The 17,980-nt window shown below is 51.7% G+C and overlaps 1 protein-coding gene across 2 annotated transcripts in view; it reads right to left on the bottom strand.

Annotated features, from left to right (window-relative positions):
- Window positions 1–203: 203 nt before the first annotated feature.
- Window positions 204–17,980, bottom strand: part of RIC8A (RIC8 guanine nucleotide exchange factor A) — a 38,530-nt gene continuing 20,753 nt past the window's right edge. For both annotated transcript variants that reach the window (XM_061551173.1, XM_061551182.1), the window contains exons 9-12: window positions 13,047–13,191; window positions 3,664–3,808; window positions 2,571–2,690; window positions 204–2,235 (exon numbers count right to left, since the gene is read on the bottom strand). In XM_061551173.1, the coding sequence (XP_061407157.1) occupies window positions 2,118–2,235; window positions 2,571–2,690; window positions 3,664–3,808; window positions 13,047–13,191 (528 nt within the window). In that variant the 3' untranslated portion in view covers window positions 204–2,117. The remainder of the gene's footprint in view (window positions 2,236–2,570; window positions 2,691–3,663; window positions 3,809–13,046; window positions 13,192–17,980) is intronic.

Below are 17,980 nucleotides of genomic sequence, written 5' to 3'. Positions count from 1 at the left end.
AATCCCTCGACAACAGCGGGGGTTAGGTTCCTGGAAAATGCCGCGGTAGGTAAATCCGCGGTTGGTGATGTCCAGGGCCTATGGAAAGTAGTAGGGGGTTAGAGGAAACCACTACTGTGGTCAGACTAGTCATAGCTTACCTACGTTGCCTGTTAATGAACTAAACACCAAATAAAAGACAGTACATTACACAAAATCATAAATAAATATTACGTTTACACATCTTTAATATTCACGATGATGGTGACAATGAGATGAGGGGGGAGGGCTGGTTAGGAGGAGGAGGGGGGGCTCAACCCACCCCCCTCTTCCTCGGGGCCACTGACACAGCACTCTCACCACCTACACGTGTAAGAGCAAATTAAACCCTTTCCAGAAATCGGGAAAAAATAAATACAACTTTATCGGTACACGACGTCTTGAATCGCGTCACGTAATAACGATGTCAGGCTGTGACGCAGTGACACACACACGTCACGTTAATTCCTCAACACCGTGCTCACCCGTGGATACTCAAATGTCCAGACCACGGCTGCTAAACGACGGGGGTACACAGAAGCAAATCCGCGTATGCTCAAAACATCTCGCGGTTGGTAAATTCGCAGTTGGCAAGGGATTACTGCACTAATATGAAAAGCGCTTTGTAAAACTGAGTTTATTATCACTCGGGGAAGCGATCACTATTGAGGGGGAGGCAGGAGACAAACATGGGTGCCATGGTGGTGGAGAGCTGTTAACGACCTCGCCTGGTATACAGGTCTGGGTTCCATCCAGACCCTGACACCTGTATATTTGGAGTTTGCATGTCCCCCCTTTCATCGCGTGGATTTTTCTCCGGGTCCTCCCGTTTTTCCCTCTACATTTATCATTATGCGTTTTAGAGTCTGACTGCTATACATTTCCACGTGACGAGCCACTTCTTTGAGCTATCGTTTGTAGCTAGTCAGGTTGCTTCTGAAAAAGAGCTAAATAGCTCTGTGGGCCTTCACTCGTAAAATAAAAAAAATCTTGATGGTTTGGTTTAGTTTAGTTTCAAACATCACAGGGTAAAGTAGACTGGAATGTCATACGCTGCAAAGTAAGAAAAAAACTGTAATTGTACGATATAAGTTAAATGGAATTGGCTGCAGTAGGGATCTTACGGTTGTGTATTCCGAATTCACCGATGGATTTGTGATCGTATTGTAACCGTACATTTTACTTTGGAACCGAGCAATATTGGTAGCAACGAGAACTGAATGTAAACGTTTTACCATCAGGGTAGAATTCAGCAATAAAAGCCCATGTCTCCGTCCTCATGCGAGCATTGTGCAGTGCTTCAATGGTGGATGCTGAGCCAGTGGTACACAAAAAAGAAATGCATAGTCCTATGGTGGGCGCAAGTCTATCCTTTGGACAATTACTATTGACTTTCAACAAATTGGTAACCAATTTATTGACCCCAGAGGGATAATCGGATGGGTCAACATACATCGGGTACATCATGACAGAAACCACCGCCTGGAATTTAATTTTGATGTGCATCTCCTGATTACACCTTAGCTAGACATTGAGAAACCTGTGCTTGGTGGTTAGCTATGTGCAGACTAGTTGTTTTGCCTTGATTAGGGACAACGTCAGGAACCGAGTTAGAACTAGGTAATGGTTTACAGACAGCACGAGGAGCCATGGGTTGTGCTGGAACTAAAGCTACTGTTAAGTCAAAACTAGAGCATATGGTCAGAGTTATGGTTAAATAAATAGATCGTGTTAATGGCCAGGGTTAAGAATTAAGCAATTTTGGGGGTTAAGGTTGGCAAAATAGGGTGAGCATTGTGTATAGACAGTCTTCACTGCCATTTACGATGCACATCTGTGTTTTTCGGCTGATGTTAAAGTTAGCGATAGCCATTGCTCACAATCAGGAAGTAGGAGATCTTTCACGTGCTGGGCCCATATTTTCACCGAACGCTTCAGACAAAAGTCCTGTGCGAGGGGCTGCGCGGTGGAGCGGCATGGGTATATTTAGTTAAAGTGGTAGTGATCAACGGTGTGAGAAAACCGAGTAATGCATTGTGCCCTAAAGGAGTCAGATTTGGTTTGAGTTTCGGGTAATCGAACGTTCGCATGTGACGTGATCAGTCCGAGTCTGAGTCTGAATTGTTGGAATGTGGAGGACTTGAGTTTTGCATGGTTTCCTCCAGGGGTGCCAACTTCCCATCCATACCCACACCCATGGGCTGGATGATCTGCTCCCTGCAAGGCCACACAAAGATGTACATCATCACATCAACACTAACCGACATTACCACTACGACACCAAACACTGGTCCGTGTACCCTTTTTCCACTGAGAAATCCGAGCCGTGCCAACGTGGGGCCCTCATTGCACGAGCGGTTTTCCACTGGCTATTTGCCATGCAAAAGCCAGAACCAAACCATGCTATGCTGGCCATGAAAGATAACTCAGTCAAGACGGACCAAATCATGACAATTGTTTGTATCACGGGGGCTGGTGGCAGGAAATGCGTGCAGTTACATGGCTTATGTGCGTGCCGTTTTAAAGCCTTGTGTGCACAAGAAAGCCCTTACCGTGAGAGTTTGTCAAACATGCTGACAAGTTTCATAGCTTCATGTTCCTTTTGCTCATCAGTCATCCCCTCCATGGGGTTGGGGAGTTTTTCTTCCACACGTCCAGTTATGGGGTTGATGCTGCCACACGTGTCGAAGAGAAATCAGAAAGAACCACCATGTAGCTTTTTACAGACTGTTGGGGTCAAGCGCTGTGAGCACCTATCGAGGCTGGCGCGATGCACAAACATACTGTGTGGTCAGCACCATACCTCGCCCGGCCTTTGTCTCCCCCAGTGGTAATGTTTACACACCGGACCAGGTACTGATTTTTAAGGCTAAGTCGACCTAGGGGAGGCCCAGGACCGGTTCAGAAAACCATTACCGGTGTTGGTGTTGGCCGCGAGCGGCAATCAAATTCGAATCGCCGGGGGTTCGTAGCGCAGCGTGCTAACCATTGCACTCCCGCTCCCCACCCTCCCGCTCGCAACACTTACACGCAAACATACAATTGTGGTATTCCAAGTGCAAGTATGGAATATCAAATGAATTTTCTGCCGGAATTATGTACAATTACCACTTTAAAAAATACAATCACTCTGGGTATGTGTGTGCAAGTTGTATGAGTGCAAAGACAAAGATCCCCCCCCCCACCACCCCCCATTTAGCCTTTTCTGGCTGTTAGGGAAGGCGCTGTTAGTGAGCACCTATGCAGGCTAGCATGGCGCACAAGAGAGTGAAGTGGCCAGAACCACACTATCACAGCACCAACGTAGGGGGTTATCGCAATGTGCTACGAACCACAGCGGGTTAAGGCTCCTCGACAACAGCGAACGCCAGTGGCGAATATCTGAGCCAGTCCTGGGCCTCACCTCGGTTGACTCAACCTTCAACGAGTTCCTGGTGCGATGTATAAACATCAGCAATGGGGAGGGCAAAGGTAATGAGGGGGGGAGGGGGGGCATGGAAAAGGCCCTGACCACCACCCCACCCTCGTGTGGCGTGCCGGCCTCCGTAGATGTGCTCGCTAACAGCACCAGCCCCCATCGACTGTGTAGGCTACACGGGGGGGGGAGGGGAGATATTTGTCTCTGTGTATCATGCGCTGCTGTACTTGGGCTTCGCTTGCCGGTACTCCTCTGTCTCTGAATCGGAGTCGTCCGAGTAGTGGCCCTCGCCACGCCCGCCGGCCATGAGCCCCCGCGCCGCCAGCAGGCCCGCTGCGTTCCCATAGCCAGTGTACTTGACGAAGCGTGCCACTGAAGAGCAACAACAACACCGCCGCCGCCACCACCGCTTTTACCTTCACAGCACAGGTATCAAAACTAAACTAAAACTTGGCATCATGTTTGCAATAACCTCAACACAAGAAGTCAAAATGCAAACAAAAAGAAACAACTCTGATGATGATAATGATATGCACTGTCCTTGAAGTTGATTGGTCCACACCCGAGACAGCTTTCTTTAGAGCCTAGTCTCCATTGGTGTTGGTAAGACCCACTTGATCTGTATAGATCTTTTTCAGAAGCGACCCGGCCACAAACGAAAACTCAACCAAGTGGCTTATGTGGAAATTTATAGCATAGAAGTACTCGAAACGTACGTCGATTTTACATGTCGAGGGAAAAACTAGAGGACCGGAGAAAAATCCACACGACCACGGGGAGATCATGCAAACTCCAAATATACAGCAGGCGTCAGGGTCGGGATTAAACCCATGCCCTCCTGTATACAAGGCGAGGTGATTAACATCTCGCCACTCCATAGCAGCAGCAAGACTATTAACATTTACAGGATCTTCAACAGAAGCAGCAAAGACAGAAACATTAAACGTGTATTGTCGTTGGGAAATGTAAATAAAATGGAATGGAATTTTATAAAGTAGCCTCCAGTCCGAGCTGTATCATGTCACGTTTCATATTTCGGTTGGCATTGTCGTCGACAGCCAATACCAACAAGAGAAGTGCCAGAAACAACGCCAACATGAACATAAGCAGCCACAGTATCCCCATCAACAACAGGACAGATAACAACAACATCAACACCAACCTCACTATCAAAACAATACCAATGAAGTACCCGTCGAGGACGCTTGACAACGGAGTTGAGGCACACGTATATTTATTTAACAAGTTGCCAGTACAGGACAGCCCTAGAGGGGGTAGCGGCCCCCTCACCCGTATAACTCAGGGAATACCCCTAGCTATCCATAGCCTATCCCCTGAGTCCTCCACTAAGAGCTAGGGGAGGCTGTCTGGCCCGACACTGGTAATCGGGCTCGGTACCCGGAGTCCCAGAGCACTGGCTCTGGTTCACGGGACCACACCACTGGCTCGAGCCTGATCCCGTGGGGCCCTGATAAGGGCGGCGATCAGGGGGAGTCCAGGGCTCTAGCTACGACGTCTTCCGACTTCTTAGCTTAACTATAACATAACTGACTAAGCCCATATAACGACCCCTTTTTATACCCAACCCTCCTTGAGGGGTGGGGCCCCGGGGGATCGTAACGCCGAACCAGCCCCCCCCCAGGGTGTCTGGCTCGGACGTCGCAGAGGGCATCTCCCTGTGCACACACGTAGCCCCGCCCACTGTGTTTCTTTCCCATAGGCTGCCATGCATAACGGCCCTCTCTCCAACATCCCTACATCACTCCCCCCCGCATAGCTCGCAGCCGTCCCGGCTGCAACAATTTCAACAAATGAATCTTAACCCCTTGACTCCCCCCGTGTGTGCCCCATTTTTTCATTTAACAGAACGAGAATTGAACAACAACACTAACAATGCCCCTAAAGGGAGAACAAACCGACGCGCCCCCCCCCCCGAATAAATACGAAATCCGTAGAGGCAAGATATGTACATTTCCCGGAACCCTCAGCGCACGCACAACACGCACACAAGACGCACACACACACACAGCCATAATACAACAACGCGCCAAGAGCGCCACACGAACGCAGCGTCCAGTAACAATAGCACACGAAAGTGTACCAGAAAACGCAAAAAAAAATAAAAAAAATTTTCTTCTTATTTTCGTTTCGTTTTCACTTCTTGTTCGCGTTCCAGTGTTTTTATAAGAGTCTGCGCATTTTAGCGCGCGTCCTTGCCGCAGGCCCGTCACAAGGGCCAACCTCAGATGGCGGACCATTCGGTGGCCGCTGTCCCATCCGAGGCGAGTCCGCAATTGGAGTGGCGGGACCCTCGGCATCCCCCGTGAGGGATGTGCGCGAGCCCGTCATTCCGGGAGAACCTGGGGGCGGGGCAACCGGCAAGACGTCAGGTGAGATCAACAGAGGCGGACCCTCCGGGTCGGTCGACCCCTCACATGCTTGGCCCTGCGCGTGTGGAGCAGAGTCCCGCACCGCAACGAAGGGTTTTAGTCTAGAGGGGTGAACGAACCACCGGCGCCTCCCCCACTTGATACGAACGCACTGCGGTCGCAAAACCTCGACCACCTCGACGGGGCCCCGCCATGGCCGTACCAGTTTCGAGGAGGTCGCAAGCGGTACCTGGGGACAGTGCAGCCATGCCCTGTCCCCTGGCTTCCACTGCAGCACGTGCGCGCGCGCGAGTCTGAGGCGCTCATTCGCCTTTTGGCGCATGCGGGAATTGAGCATGGCAGCATCCCGCGCCTCAGTTAGCTTTTGAAGGTTAAATTTAACGTGCTCGTCCAATTTAATTTTACCTAGAGGCGCGGGGATCTGCAGCTGTGCCCGAACAGGTGGGTCATGTTCGCGACCATACATGAGAAAGAAGGGTGAAAATCCCGTGGCAGCATGGGGGGCCAATCGATATGCTGCCAGGACCCCTTGAATTTGCAAGTCCCAATTGGTCTGTGACTCCGAAACCAGGTGCGACAACATAGACGTGATGGTACGATGCAGACGCTCGACCATCCCGTCAGTTTGTGGGTGATAGGGAGAGGTACGAATCTTCTTTGTACCTAGGAGATCACAGACTTGTTTGAGGAGGTTCCCGGAAAAATTTTTACCCTGGTCGGTCAGCAGCCGCTCCGGAGCACCTTTGTCCATGACGTAGCCTTGGACAAAGGCGTCCACGATGGCTGCTGCCGACTGATTTGCCAGGGGCCAGGCCATAGGCCAGCGTGTGAAGTATTCGACCCCTGTTAGCAAATATCTATTGCCCCTAGGGGTGGCGGGAAACGGCCCCAGGATATCCAACGCTACGAGTTCGTTCACCCTGGAGACTGTGATGGACTGCAACGGCGGGTTCGACTCCCGAGCTGGTGGTTTGCGTTGCGCACACCGGGGGCATGCTGCCAGCAGATCCGTGACATCCCGTGTCATGCCCGGCCAAAAAAAATCCAGCTGGAGCGAGGCGAGGGTCTTTTGGGTACCCAGGTGGAGGAGGCGCTCATGAGCAGCCCACACCACCTTACCCCGTAACCCCGCAGGAACTACCAGCCGGTGACGGTGGGATTTACCGTCCCAATGCATGAGCAAGCCCGCGTGTATTTCCCAATTGTCGGCATCACCCGTCCCACACCCTCTCTCCCTGGCGCGACGACGCAGCGCGAGGAGGGAGGCGTCCTCCATCTGGAGGCGTCCCCACTCAATCACAGGCAACCCAAGCAGGGAATCCCTTCCCTGTTTCCCGATCTCATCGGGGAGCGATGTGTCAACATCGGCGGCGGCCGCCAGGACTGGAACCGTCATGTCCCCAGCTGGCTTGCAACGCCCCGACCCCAGGAGGCATGCGCATTCGGAGGTGGTTGGCATGCGCGACAGAGCGTCCGCATTTGTGTGGCGAATGCCCTTACGATAGGTGGTGTCAAAATCGAAATCCTGGAGGACCTCCAGCCATCGGGACAATTGTCCCGATGGCTGTTGAACCTTCAGGGCGTACTGCAGTGCCGCATGATCCGTACGGACAGTGAAATGCTGACCGTACAGATATGGGCGGTACTGTTGGATGAAGAAAACAATTGCCAACAGTTCTCTACGGGTGACACAATATTTTTGCTCCGCTGGAGACAACACCCGACTGCCGTACGCAACCACCCGTTCCACGCCATCAACCACCTGGGAAAGCACGCCTCCGATACCTGTGTTGCTCGCGTCGGTGTCGAGCAAAAACGGCCTCGAAAAATCGGGGTAAGTCAAAGGAGGAGCCTTCACCAATGCATCCCGAAGGGAGCAGAAAGCTACTTCCTCATCCCGACCCCAGTGGAACCGAACCCCTTTTGATGTCAAAGCATGTAGGGGTTTGGCAATTGTAGCAAAATTAGCGACGAACCGTCGGTAATATGAAGCGAAGCCAATAAAACTCCTCACCTCCCCCACCGAGGTCGGAATTGGCCAGGAGCTGACACACTGCGTTTTGGCGGGATCGGTAGCAATACCCGAGCGCCCCACGATGTGCCCCAAATAACGCACTGACTCGCGAAACAAATAGCATTTTTGGGGCTTAAATTTCAAATTAGCAGCCCGCATCCTTTGGAAAACCGCCCGCAGCCTCTGGAGATGTTCGTCAAAGGTTCTTCCAAAAACAATTACGTCATCCAAATAAATCAGGCACGATTCCCATTGCAATCCAGCCAAAACCAATTCCATCAACCGCTGGAAGGTTGCCGGCGCTGAGTGTAAGCCCATCGGCAACCGGTTGAATTGGAACAGGCCGTGCGGTGTACGGAAAGCGGTTTTAGGCTTCGAATCATCGTCCAGAGGAAGCTGCCAGAATCCCGAAAGTAAATCTAGTGTGGAGAAGAATCGCGCTCCCGCCAAGGCGTCCAGCGATTCGTCCATCCGTGGGAGCGGGTATGCGTCGGCAACCGAAACCTTATTAAGGCGACGGAAATCTACGCAAAACCGCAACGAGCCATCCTGTTTCTTAACCAGGACAATCGGTGCTCCCCAAGGGCTGGTAGAGGGAGAGATAATGTCGGCGGCTAACATGTCATCGACAGCCGATTTGACATGGTCCTTTTCGGCGGGACTCAACCGAAAAGGATTTTGGCGAATAGGCGCGCTGTCACCCGTGTCAATATGGTGACGCAGCAGGTGAGTACAACCCAAATCGTATTTATTCCGACTGAAAACGTCGGAAAATTCCTTTAGCAGCGATCTAAGCCGTTGGCGCTCTAAATTGGACAGGTTCGTCGATCCCGCACAAAGCGCGTCGAGCCACCCTTCATCGCCGTCCGAATGCGGGTGCGTCCGAGCAGCAGTGTCAATGTGGTTCACGGCAGGTTCCTCGCAGGGCACCGGCGTCGCGTGAGCGAGCACAGTCCCTTGGGGAACCACTACTGTCTGCGACCCGACATTGAGGACCGCGATGAAGGGATCCTCGTCCCCCCTTACGATGGTCTGGGCCGGAATTAAATGAGGCCCATTAACCCCGGCCCTAGACGGCCCCAGCACAACACCCTGATCCCCAACACCCTTAGCGAAGGGCCTACGAAGTTTAAGAGGTACCAGCATTTGTGCCCCCGGCGGCACACGCACTGTTTTTACGACGAACGCCGGTACCGTCGCGAACGCCGTCCGAGTCGCTACAGGGGAAGGCAGGAACGCCATACGTCGCCCCGACGGAAGTTCAATGCATCCTTGGTCGATCAAAATACGAATTGGCATCCTGCCCAAGAAGTCCGTCCCCAGCAGGCACGGAACTGCCAGTGAGGAGGAGACAAAAATCGGCCCCGACAATTTGATGTCCCCGATAGAAATTTGCGCTCGAATCTGTCCCACGATGCCGAGAGAGCCCCCGTTAGCGGCATAGAAAGGGACATTAACCGGTAGCAAAGGACGGCTCTGCACCGGTAGAATATTGTAAATTAGTTCCGAAATAATTGTCGCCGATGCCCCTGTATCGACTATGATGCGTACCTCCACCCCATCAATGTAACCGACCACGGCCGACGATCCCGACGCCGCGGCCACCACGCGATGGGCCAACACGGACCACCGCTCGGGCTCGATTTGAGTCCCCGCAGTGGTCCGCGCCGGTCCATCGCAGCGCCCCACCGGCCCCCCGTTCGTTACGGTGCGAGAGTGTGCGACAGGTGGGTGCGTTGGCCAAACATGTGAGGTGCCGCGACTCGCCGGATCATGGTGCTGGAGCTTGGGAGGAGGAAGAGGAGGGCCGGCGTCCTGTCGAGGCGTCGTCCCCCGCTGTCGAGGAGAACGGCACCCCGAGGCGACATGGCCCCGGATGCCGCAGTTGAAGCACCGCGGGAGCGCCGATGGAGACGATGGACGGTCGAAACGCCTCGGCCCGTCCCGACCCGGCCGCGCCCCCGTCGTCTGTTGCCGTCGATGGTCGACGGCATAAAGTTCTTCTGACGGAAGGGTGGCTGCAGCCACCGCACGCCCAGCCGATGCCCTGTTTGCCTTTCGCCGCTGCTGCAGAAGGTTGGCGTGGAGGAGTCGCGCAGCCTGGAGGGAGGTCATTTCTGCATCCCCTTGTGCGATGACGACGATGTCGAGGTCGTCCGCCAAGAGGAGGATCTTCTCCGCGACCATTGCGTCCACGCCGTCGTCGTCCATGCGGGGAAAGGCTGTTTTTGCCAGCGCCAGAAGACTTGTCCGGAAAGCCAGAGGCGACTCTTTTTCACCCCGCCTGCGATCGTAGAACTGCTGACGGCATTCGGCTGAAGGTCCATAGACCCCGGCCAGCAGCTGTAGCGCCATTGGTAGTGTAGCCCGCTTCTCTTTTGGCGCCGACGTGAGTGCGGCGAGCGCGTCCCCATCGAGGAGCGCCGGCAGCGCGCAAAGGGCCTCCTCGTCGGACCACCGCGCCATCTCCTGATGGGCGAGGAAGCGTCGCCGGAAGCCGCCCCAGTCACCCTCCGCACCGATGAATTCCTTCAGCGGGGGCAGCCTTTGGTGAAGCGCAGCGGTCGATGTGGACTCCCGCAGGTTGCTTTCACCTCCCTTTGGCGGTGCCTCGGCGCGACTGGCCGATGGCATCGCCTGTCGCGGCAGCGATGACGCATCCTTCGGCTGCGATGACGCTGCAGCCCCGGCGACGGCGATGTCGGAGCCGATGTCTAAGCTGGCCACGCCCCGAACAGCCGCGGCGTCCATGGCGGGAAATTCAAATTGTGAAGTCGCTGAAATGGCGGGAAAGTGCTCCGGCCGCCGGTTCTCCTCGCCCTGCGGTGGACCACCAGCCCCCAACCGCGTAATGCCTTCCAGTGTGGCGGCAGCGGCATAAAGTAGCTCCGCCAGCCGTTCGTGAGCCAGTCGTAGTGCATCTGGCTGCGGCCCCTCTCCATGCTGACGTCCCGGTGAGAAGGCGCCAGGCTCCGGCTGCACCCCATCTTGTTGCTCTGTCTCGGGCTCGGCGATCTCCGCGGCGTCCTCCTCTTGTGGTACCCTGGTCCGAGCTGTATGGCGCGTTTCCATTTTTACCACTTCTGACGCCAGATGAAGTACCCGTCGAGGACGCTTGACAACGGAGTTGAGGCACACGTATATTTATTTAACAAGTTGCCAGTACAGGACAGCCCTAGAGGGGGTAGCGGCCCCCTCACCCGTATAACTCAGGGAATACCCCTAGCTATCCATAGCCTATCCCCTGAGTCCTCCACTAAGAGCTAGGGGAGGCTGTCTGGCCCGACACTGGTAATCGGGCTCGGTACCCGGAGTCCCAGAGCACTGGCTCTGGTTCACGGGACCACACCACTGGCTCGAGCCTGATCCCGTGGGGCCCTGATAAGGGCGGCGATCAGGGGGAGTCCAGGGCTCTAGCTACGACGTCTTCCGACTTCTTAGCTTAACTATAACATAACTGACTAAGCCCATATAACGACCCCTTTTTATACCCAACCCTCCTTGAGGGGTGGGGCCCCGGGGGATCGTAACGCCGAACCAGCCCCCCCCCAGGGTGTCTGGCTCGGACGTCGCAGAGGGCATCTCCCTGTGCACACACGTAGCCCCGCCCACTGTGTTTCTTTCCCATAGGCTGCCATGCATAACGGCCCTCTCTCCAACATCCCTACATCAACATTATAAGAAAAAATCAATAGCATACTTATCATTAACACATTAAAAGTGTCAACTGAACCCATGATTCTAACAGAGGCATTGCTTTCATCACCAATGGCAACATCAAACCTACCAACAGCAGTAACATCAAAAGTTGTCTTGATACAAAGCTACATTTACATGCGAAATTCATTCACACTGTATTGTATAAAGTTACATTAAACCGCGGTGATACATTCAAGAGAAGCATTATCAACATCACCGTCAACAGACGCATCGAAGAACATTACCTCCAGCAATCTTTTCAACATCACCGATAAATGCTCAATCCTGTTATCCGTGACGATGTTTGCAAACAGGGTGGATAAAATATTTCGTAGCAAAGAGGAGTTTCCCGTGCATCGTCCGCTGAAATAATCCACGGGTCACGTTACTTAAACCGCTTAACCCCCCCAGGTGTCTCTGTGCTGCTGCGTCACACATACCGCAACAACTTGGCAACCTGGCAACGTTGCACGGCCTCACCGTGAACACCAAACTGAACACGCAGTAAGGTTTTCACAGCCAACATTTACGATTCGCACCTGGCTCGTGAGTTAGGTGACGTAATGATCAAACATCGCATCGCGTTAGGAAAACGTCACTTCGATCGATCATCCATAGCGCGTCGTCAGCGAAGGACCCGTTTGCGTCAAAACGGGTGACCGCTTGCGACAGCAATCGCAAAAAGTGGCCTTGCTATCCTACACCGGAGTCGAGTTATTTGTTTGATCCACGGATCATGGCGGGAGGGGGGGCGACCAAGGGGGCGGCGCCATTTCTTTGAGGGTCGCGGTCCGCTTTGAACGTCGACCGCGAACCGAAGCGCGCAACTTGCTGCATATACCGAAAGAACCAAGACTATGGATTCCTGCAGTCACGCAAGCTTCAAATCAAGATTGCTGCAGGAGTTTGCGCGTCATAGACGGGGCGACGTGTCCACAATGCGACAGCAGTCTCTCCCTCGAGCGAAAGGACTTCTTGGATTTTGATGTTCGACGTGGTCTCAAATGAAGCATCGCGTCCAGTTGCTAAATTTGGCTGTTGACGATTGTTCTTCAAACCTACTGGCGAGCCGAAACAATAATCATCGGCGCGTTATATGCTTGAGCACCTGACGGTGAATTTGTTCGCCTGTTTCAGGTGGTGGAAGGTTCTTAACGGCGCAAACTTGCTAGGATCACGATGTGACCCAAACCAAAAAATCAATTGTGAATTATCAGCAATATGCATTATTTCATTCAGACGCTGTCTCCCCGACAGACCTGGTCTTCACCTGATGACGGCTACTTGCGTTGTGGCCGAAACGTCGTGAGAATTATTTTATTATGTTTTATTTTATTATTTTTATTGTTTCCATTCTACGTGACTTTACCGAAAGAACCAAGAAGATGCATTATTAGTTCCCACATTTGTCACAATCGTTCTGCCAGGCTGCAGGCTTCACGTCGTGTTGCCGCGACGCGGAGTGGAGGTGTGGCGTGGTGCTCCTTGCAGGGTGCAAGCATCCTACCGCTCTCTTTGCACAGCACGAAGAGGAACTCTGCAGCGCAGTGCTTGACGTCGGTGTCGATGTGAGTCATGAGACGCACCAGCTTGTTCCTCAGCGTGTTGCCCACCTCCGGACGATTTGTGACATCTTTCAATGGGGGCAGCACCTAGATTGGCACGAACGAAACGTCAACAAACATCGCCACCTTAGTAGATTGGCATTCTACGCTGGGGACAAACTGTGCGGAAAAACTAAACTATAACTATTTGTTATTTTACCAGGTAAGGCCTACAGTGCAGCTCTTTTTCAGAACCGATCTGGCCACAAATGATAGCTCAACAAAGTGGCTTATCACGAGGAAATACTCTGAACGCACATTTACAAATCTCGAGGGACAAAAAGGAGGACCCGGCGAAAAATCCACACGAGCACAGGGAGAACATGCAAACTCCAAATATGCAGGCGTCGGGGTCGAGATCAGAATGGAACCCACGACCTCCTGCATACCAGGCGAGGTAGTTAACATCTTGCCACCGTGGCGCCCTCTGTGCTGTTGCTGAAGAATGCATAGTAATATTGACAAGCAACAAGGGGAAGGTGTAGTCACAAGCATGCTGGCCCCAGTCACCATCACCTCCACGGCAATGCGTCGTAGACATGCACACCAGGTGCTACTTTCCTTTTTCGCAATTGTATTTCGATCGCGATGAAGTATGTTCACCAGCGAGATAAACCATGCCCATGTGGAACTCTCACAGACAGCAGTGCACCACGCCATGTCGGGAAATCGACTCTGGAAGGTGACATCATCGGACTACTTCCCAGATCCTTATTAAGGGACCACTTAGCCACACTGTGTATGCTGCGCTCTGTCAAATGTTTCGCCATAGATGTTCGTCGTGTGGCAGTCAAATTGAAATGCTTAACTCTCAGATGGTGGTCATTTTGTTGTACAGTCCAGCTCATTGCTCTGTCACCTCTGGGCCACCCAGTCAATTATAATTTTTTTTTACAGAGTGGACATAGAAGCTATCAGGTATCGATACCAAACAACACGGATGTTTATGGTTAGGAATCGGATCTGCGTTGCTGCGATTGTAACAGAGTGCACCCAGGCACATCTACACACACATATAATATCACACGAGCACATGCACACGCAATTTAACGGGGAAACAAAAGTTCAAATGCTCGGATTACTTGTTGATAGTGCAATACAAAGGAATTTATAAATTAAAACTAACAAAAATATTTCTGGTAGCTAACTGCCCCCCCCCCCATCCCCCGCAACCCTCCACAATCTCTTAATTTGACTATCGGGGAGTTAAAATAAAATACTGTATTTTTTAATGTTACCAGGTAAGGCCCACTGAACTATTAGCTCTTTTTCAGAAGTGCCTTGGCTGCAAATGATAGGCGTACGAAGTGACTTCTCGCGTGGAGATTTATAGCAGACAAACACTCTAAACGCGTGTTTCTAAATGTGGAGGGAAAAAAAAAGAGAGGACCCGGAGAAATATCCACGCGGCCACGAGAACAAGCAAACTCCAAATATACAGCAGCAGGCATCGTCAGGGTCGGCATGGAACCCACGACCTCCTGCAAACCAGGCGAGGGAGTGAACATCTCCTAGCCACCGTGATGATGATGAGAGAGAGGCACACGCAAACTCCAAATATACAGCAGCAGGCATCGTCAGGGTCGGCATGGAACCCACGACCTCCTGCAAACCAGGCGAGGGAGTGAACATCTCCTAGCCACCGTGATGATGATGAAAGAGAGGGACACGCAAACTCCAAATATACAGCAGCAGGCATCGTCAGGGTCGGCATGGAACCCACGACCTCCTGCACACCAGGCGAGGGAGTGAACATCTCCTAGCCACCGTGATGATGATGAGAGGGACACGCAAACTCCAAATATACAGCAGCAGGCATCGTCAGGGTCGGCATGCAACCCACGACCTCCTGCACGCCAGGCGAGGGAGTGAACATCTCCTAGCCACCGTGACACTTCGTAATTGCGCCCTTCATAAAAATGCTTCAAGCCAAGGTGGAACGAACCACCACATTTACCACTCGGAAGCTCCACTGAAAACAGAATTGGTCACTCGTAATTGGCTTCGTTTGAAGTAGGATCTCCTGCATTAAGCAGCGTTGACAATGTCTGTACAATGAAGTACATGCATAATGAAAAGCACTGGCATCTGAGCAAATACGGTGTGAGACAGATATTTAAATGCGCAAAGCAAACTGGTAGATATTGTATCAGCACATTTAGGGCCGAGTCTCCATTTAAGATGTTGCAGTGTGCCTGTACAGCCAGCCTTCCGTCAGAATCTGCAATGTGTCATCAAGACATAAGAGCTAATTCTTTGGCTATTGCACATTGTACAAAAAAAATTTGTGCGGCCTCCTGCCAATTTATAATGGCTATGGGTGGTGATGTCGCAGCTTATGAGTGTCTTTCTTCCTGAACCGGAACTGAAGGGTATGGAGGGTGAATCTACTGTTAGCGGTGTGTTTTTTAACAGCTTCCCACCAGAATTCCTCTACAAATCAGAAGTCCGCTCACCCAACCCCAACCCACGAGGGAGAAATTGCATGACCAAGGCCACTGGTCTTTTATCATCGCTTCTAACGACCGCGATGATTCTATGAAACCCAATGTGCAAGCCCTAACTTAAAGAGTTTTTTACGTGACAGCTACTCCAGAATGCGACCTTTGCCTTCTGTACCTATGGACATCACTAACTTGTTGAGTTAGTGATCACAGAACACGATTGGGTGATCAGACCACTCAACAGTTTGCTTTGGAGAAACTCCATAGCCTCAACCGCACAAAAGGTGCTGCAAGTTTTCTTCTATCGTTCTTCCTGGTGGCTTTTGGAAGGCAGCCCACCGTGTGCCACAAGCCGGCACCCTACGAGTATTGTGTCAAATCCTCCCCTGGCATGGGGAAGTGTGCCGAGAGGCCGATGAACATCTCTTCTGCACTGGCAGGTTTACCACGGAGCACATGGGTTTGCCGACCTCTCTATGCTAATGCCCACAGGCCAATCGCGAGTATTGAAAGGCAGGAACACGACAGCATCGCTGCCCCTGGTGATATCATGTTATCTTAGGCATATGATGAAGGATATATGTTTCCTCTGAGAAAGGTATCATAAAAATAAGAACGAATCTTTGTTGATAGCCAGTGGGCTTGCAAAGTACCAGTGGGCTTGCGAAGGTACTTTGCAAGCCCACTGGATATCAACAAAGATTCGTTCATGAAGCCATCCATATATATATAGACACAGACACAATTTCAACCGAGAAGATGGGTACAAACTGAGCAATCATTGGAAAGACGTTATCAACCAGTTTAAGTCATAACTGGCTATGATGTTCCCATCCTCCGATGTTAGTTGTGCTTCACGCCCATTTCACAAGCTTCACACCAAGACAGTCACTTCGCGTGGCGCCGACCCCTCGGTTGCGGCTCTGAGATTTCCCATTAACATGCTAATCTCTCATTAACATGATAATTTTCACCTGGCAGTCCTTTGGTTGGTGGAAAACCAACCACCGGCGGGTTGGCTGCCCACCACTTACATCATCATTGGCTGCTGACATTTGGGCGACGCCCATTTCAAACCCTGAAAATAGTTTACCTTTGGAAGCCAACCCCCCTTTTCCTGAAGACGACCACTTGTGTTGCGATCGAAGCGTCGTAGTTTTTTGCTATTTTTTTTTACTTATCTACGTGACTTTACCGAAAGACCCAAAGAATAAGTGAAATTATCATTTGTCACCCCACGCACGAGGACCAATCATATCATTAGTATATGCGGTATATGCGCTATTTTAAGAGTGCAAGCCTATCGCTAATGCGAGATGTTCCATAAACACGGCCTGCAGTAGTTTTGCAGTAGGGGGAGATGATTGTTACATGTTCCCCCAACCGAGTCATATTGCGGGTAACCTTTCAAACGTATCAAATGCGCACCATGACACTTGCACATATGGCCTACTCACATATGGCCTACACAGATGCAGTGTCCGGGCTGAACAGAGCACGCTCGTCATTGCAGATAAGAAACCCACATGTGAAACTTGTTACCCACAGCACACCGTCGCTTGACATCGCTGTAAACAAGAGGCAATCTCGGTGCGTGCCAAAGTATCAGAGATCAACCCTTTCCCATTCTGAGAAGTCTGCAAGTTGCAGGGTGCGTGTCCCGTTAACCGCCAAATCCTGGAACGCACACGCGGCTAAGTGTTCATTTTATGTAGAGCCACTTAGCGCCGTTGTTTTTAAAGACACTGTACTCACCGGAAAGAACTGTAGTGACACGACCACACTCTATGATAGCTGGCGCCAAACTGTGCCACATGCCCTCCCGCAATGCTTTGTGGGAGCCTCGTACGTGTACGCCATCGGAACGGAACTTTATCGGTATGTCTTCAGGTCGGAAGACGTACCGAGGGCTTCCACAAGGCCATGCGGTGGTAGTGCTTAGATGAGGTTCACAATTTGAATCCAGCAAACCGCCCTGGTTATTTGTTAGCGCTTCTCAGTGGACGTTTAAGATCCCTTGACATCATTATGAAGGCCATTGTTTGCACAAACTACCCGTAAATTACTTGAGTGCAATTACACGTGGTAATCCATAATAGGTTTTATGGGCTGGATCGTGTAAATCTAAATGTGTCGTCAAACCCACCACCACCGACACAGTCAATTAGTAAGGTTTGTCACGGTAAATAAAAGCATGCCAATTTGTTACTAGTTCAGCACACACCTGGTGTGTTGGAGAGTAAACCCACAACATTTATAACTCGAGTACCATGACTGTTCCGCCGGTATTTACAACCAGCCTCATCAGGTGACAGCCAGAGTTGTGGAGAAATCCTCCTGTTTCGGTTTTAGAGGGATAAATGTGATGCCGTCACTTGTAACACCGTCCCTGC

The sequence above is a fragment of the Lethenteron reissneri genome, chromosome 2, assembly GCF_015708825.2.
Source record: "Lethenteron reissneri isolate LAM-NWPU_2019-01 chromosome 2, ASM1570882v1, whole genome shotgun sequence".
NCBI lineage: Eukaryota > Metazoa > Chordata > Hyperoartia > Petromyzontiformes > Petromyzontidae > Lethenteron > Lethenteron reissneri.
The sequence above is the reverse complement of the archived record's forward strand: the minus strand, read 5'-3'. Positions and strand labels throughout refer to the sequence as shown.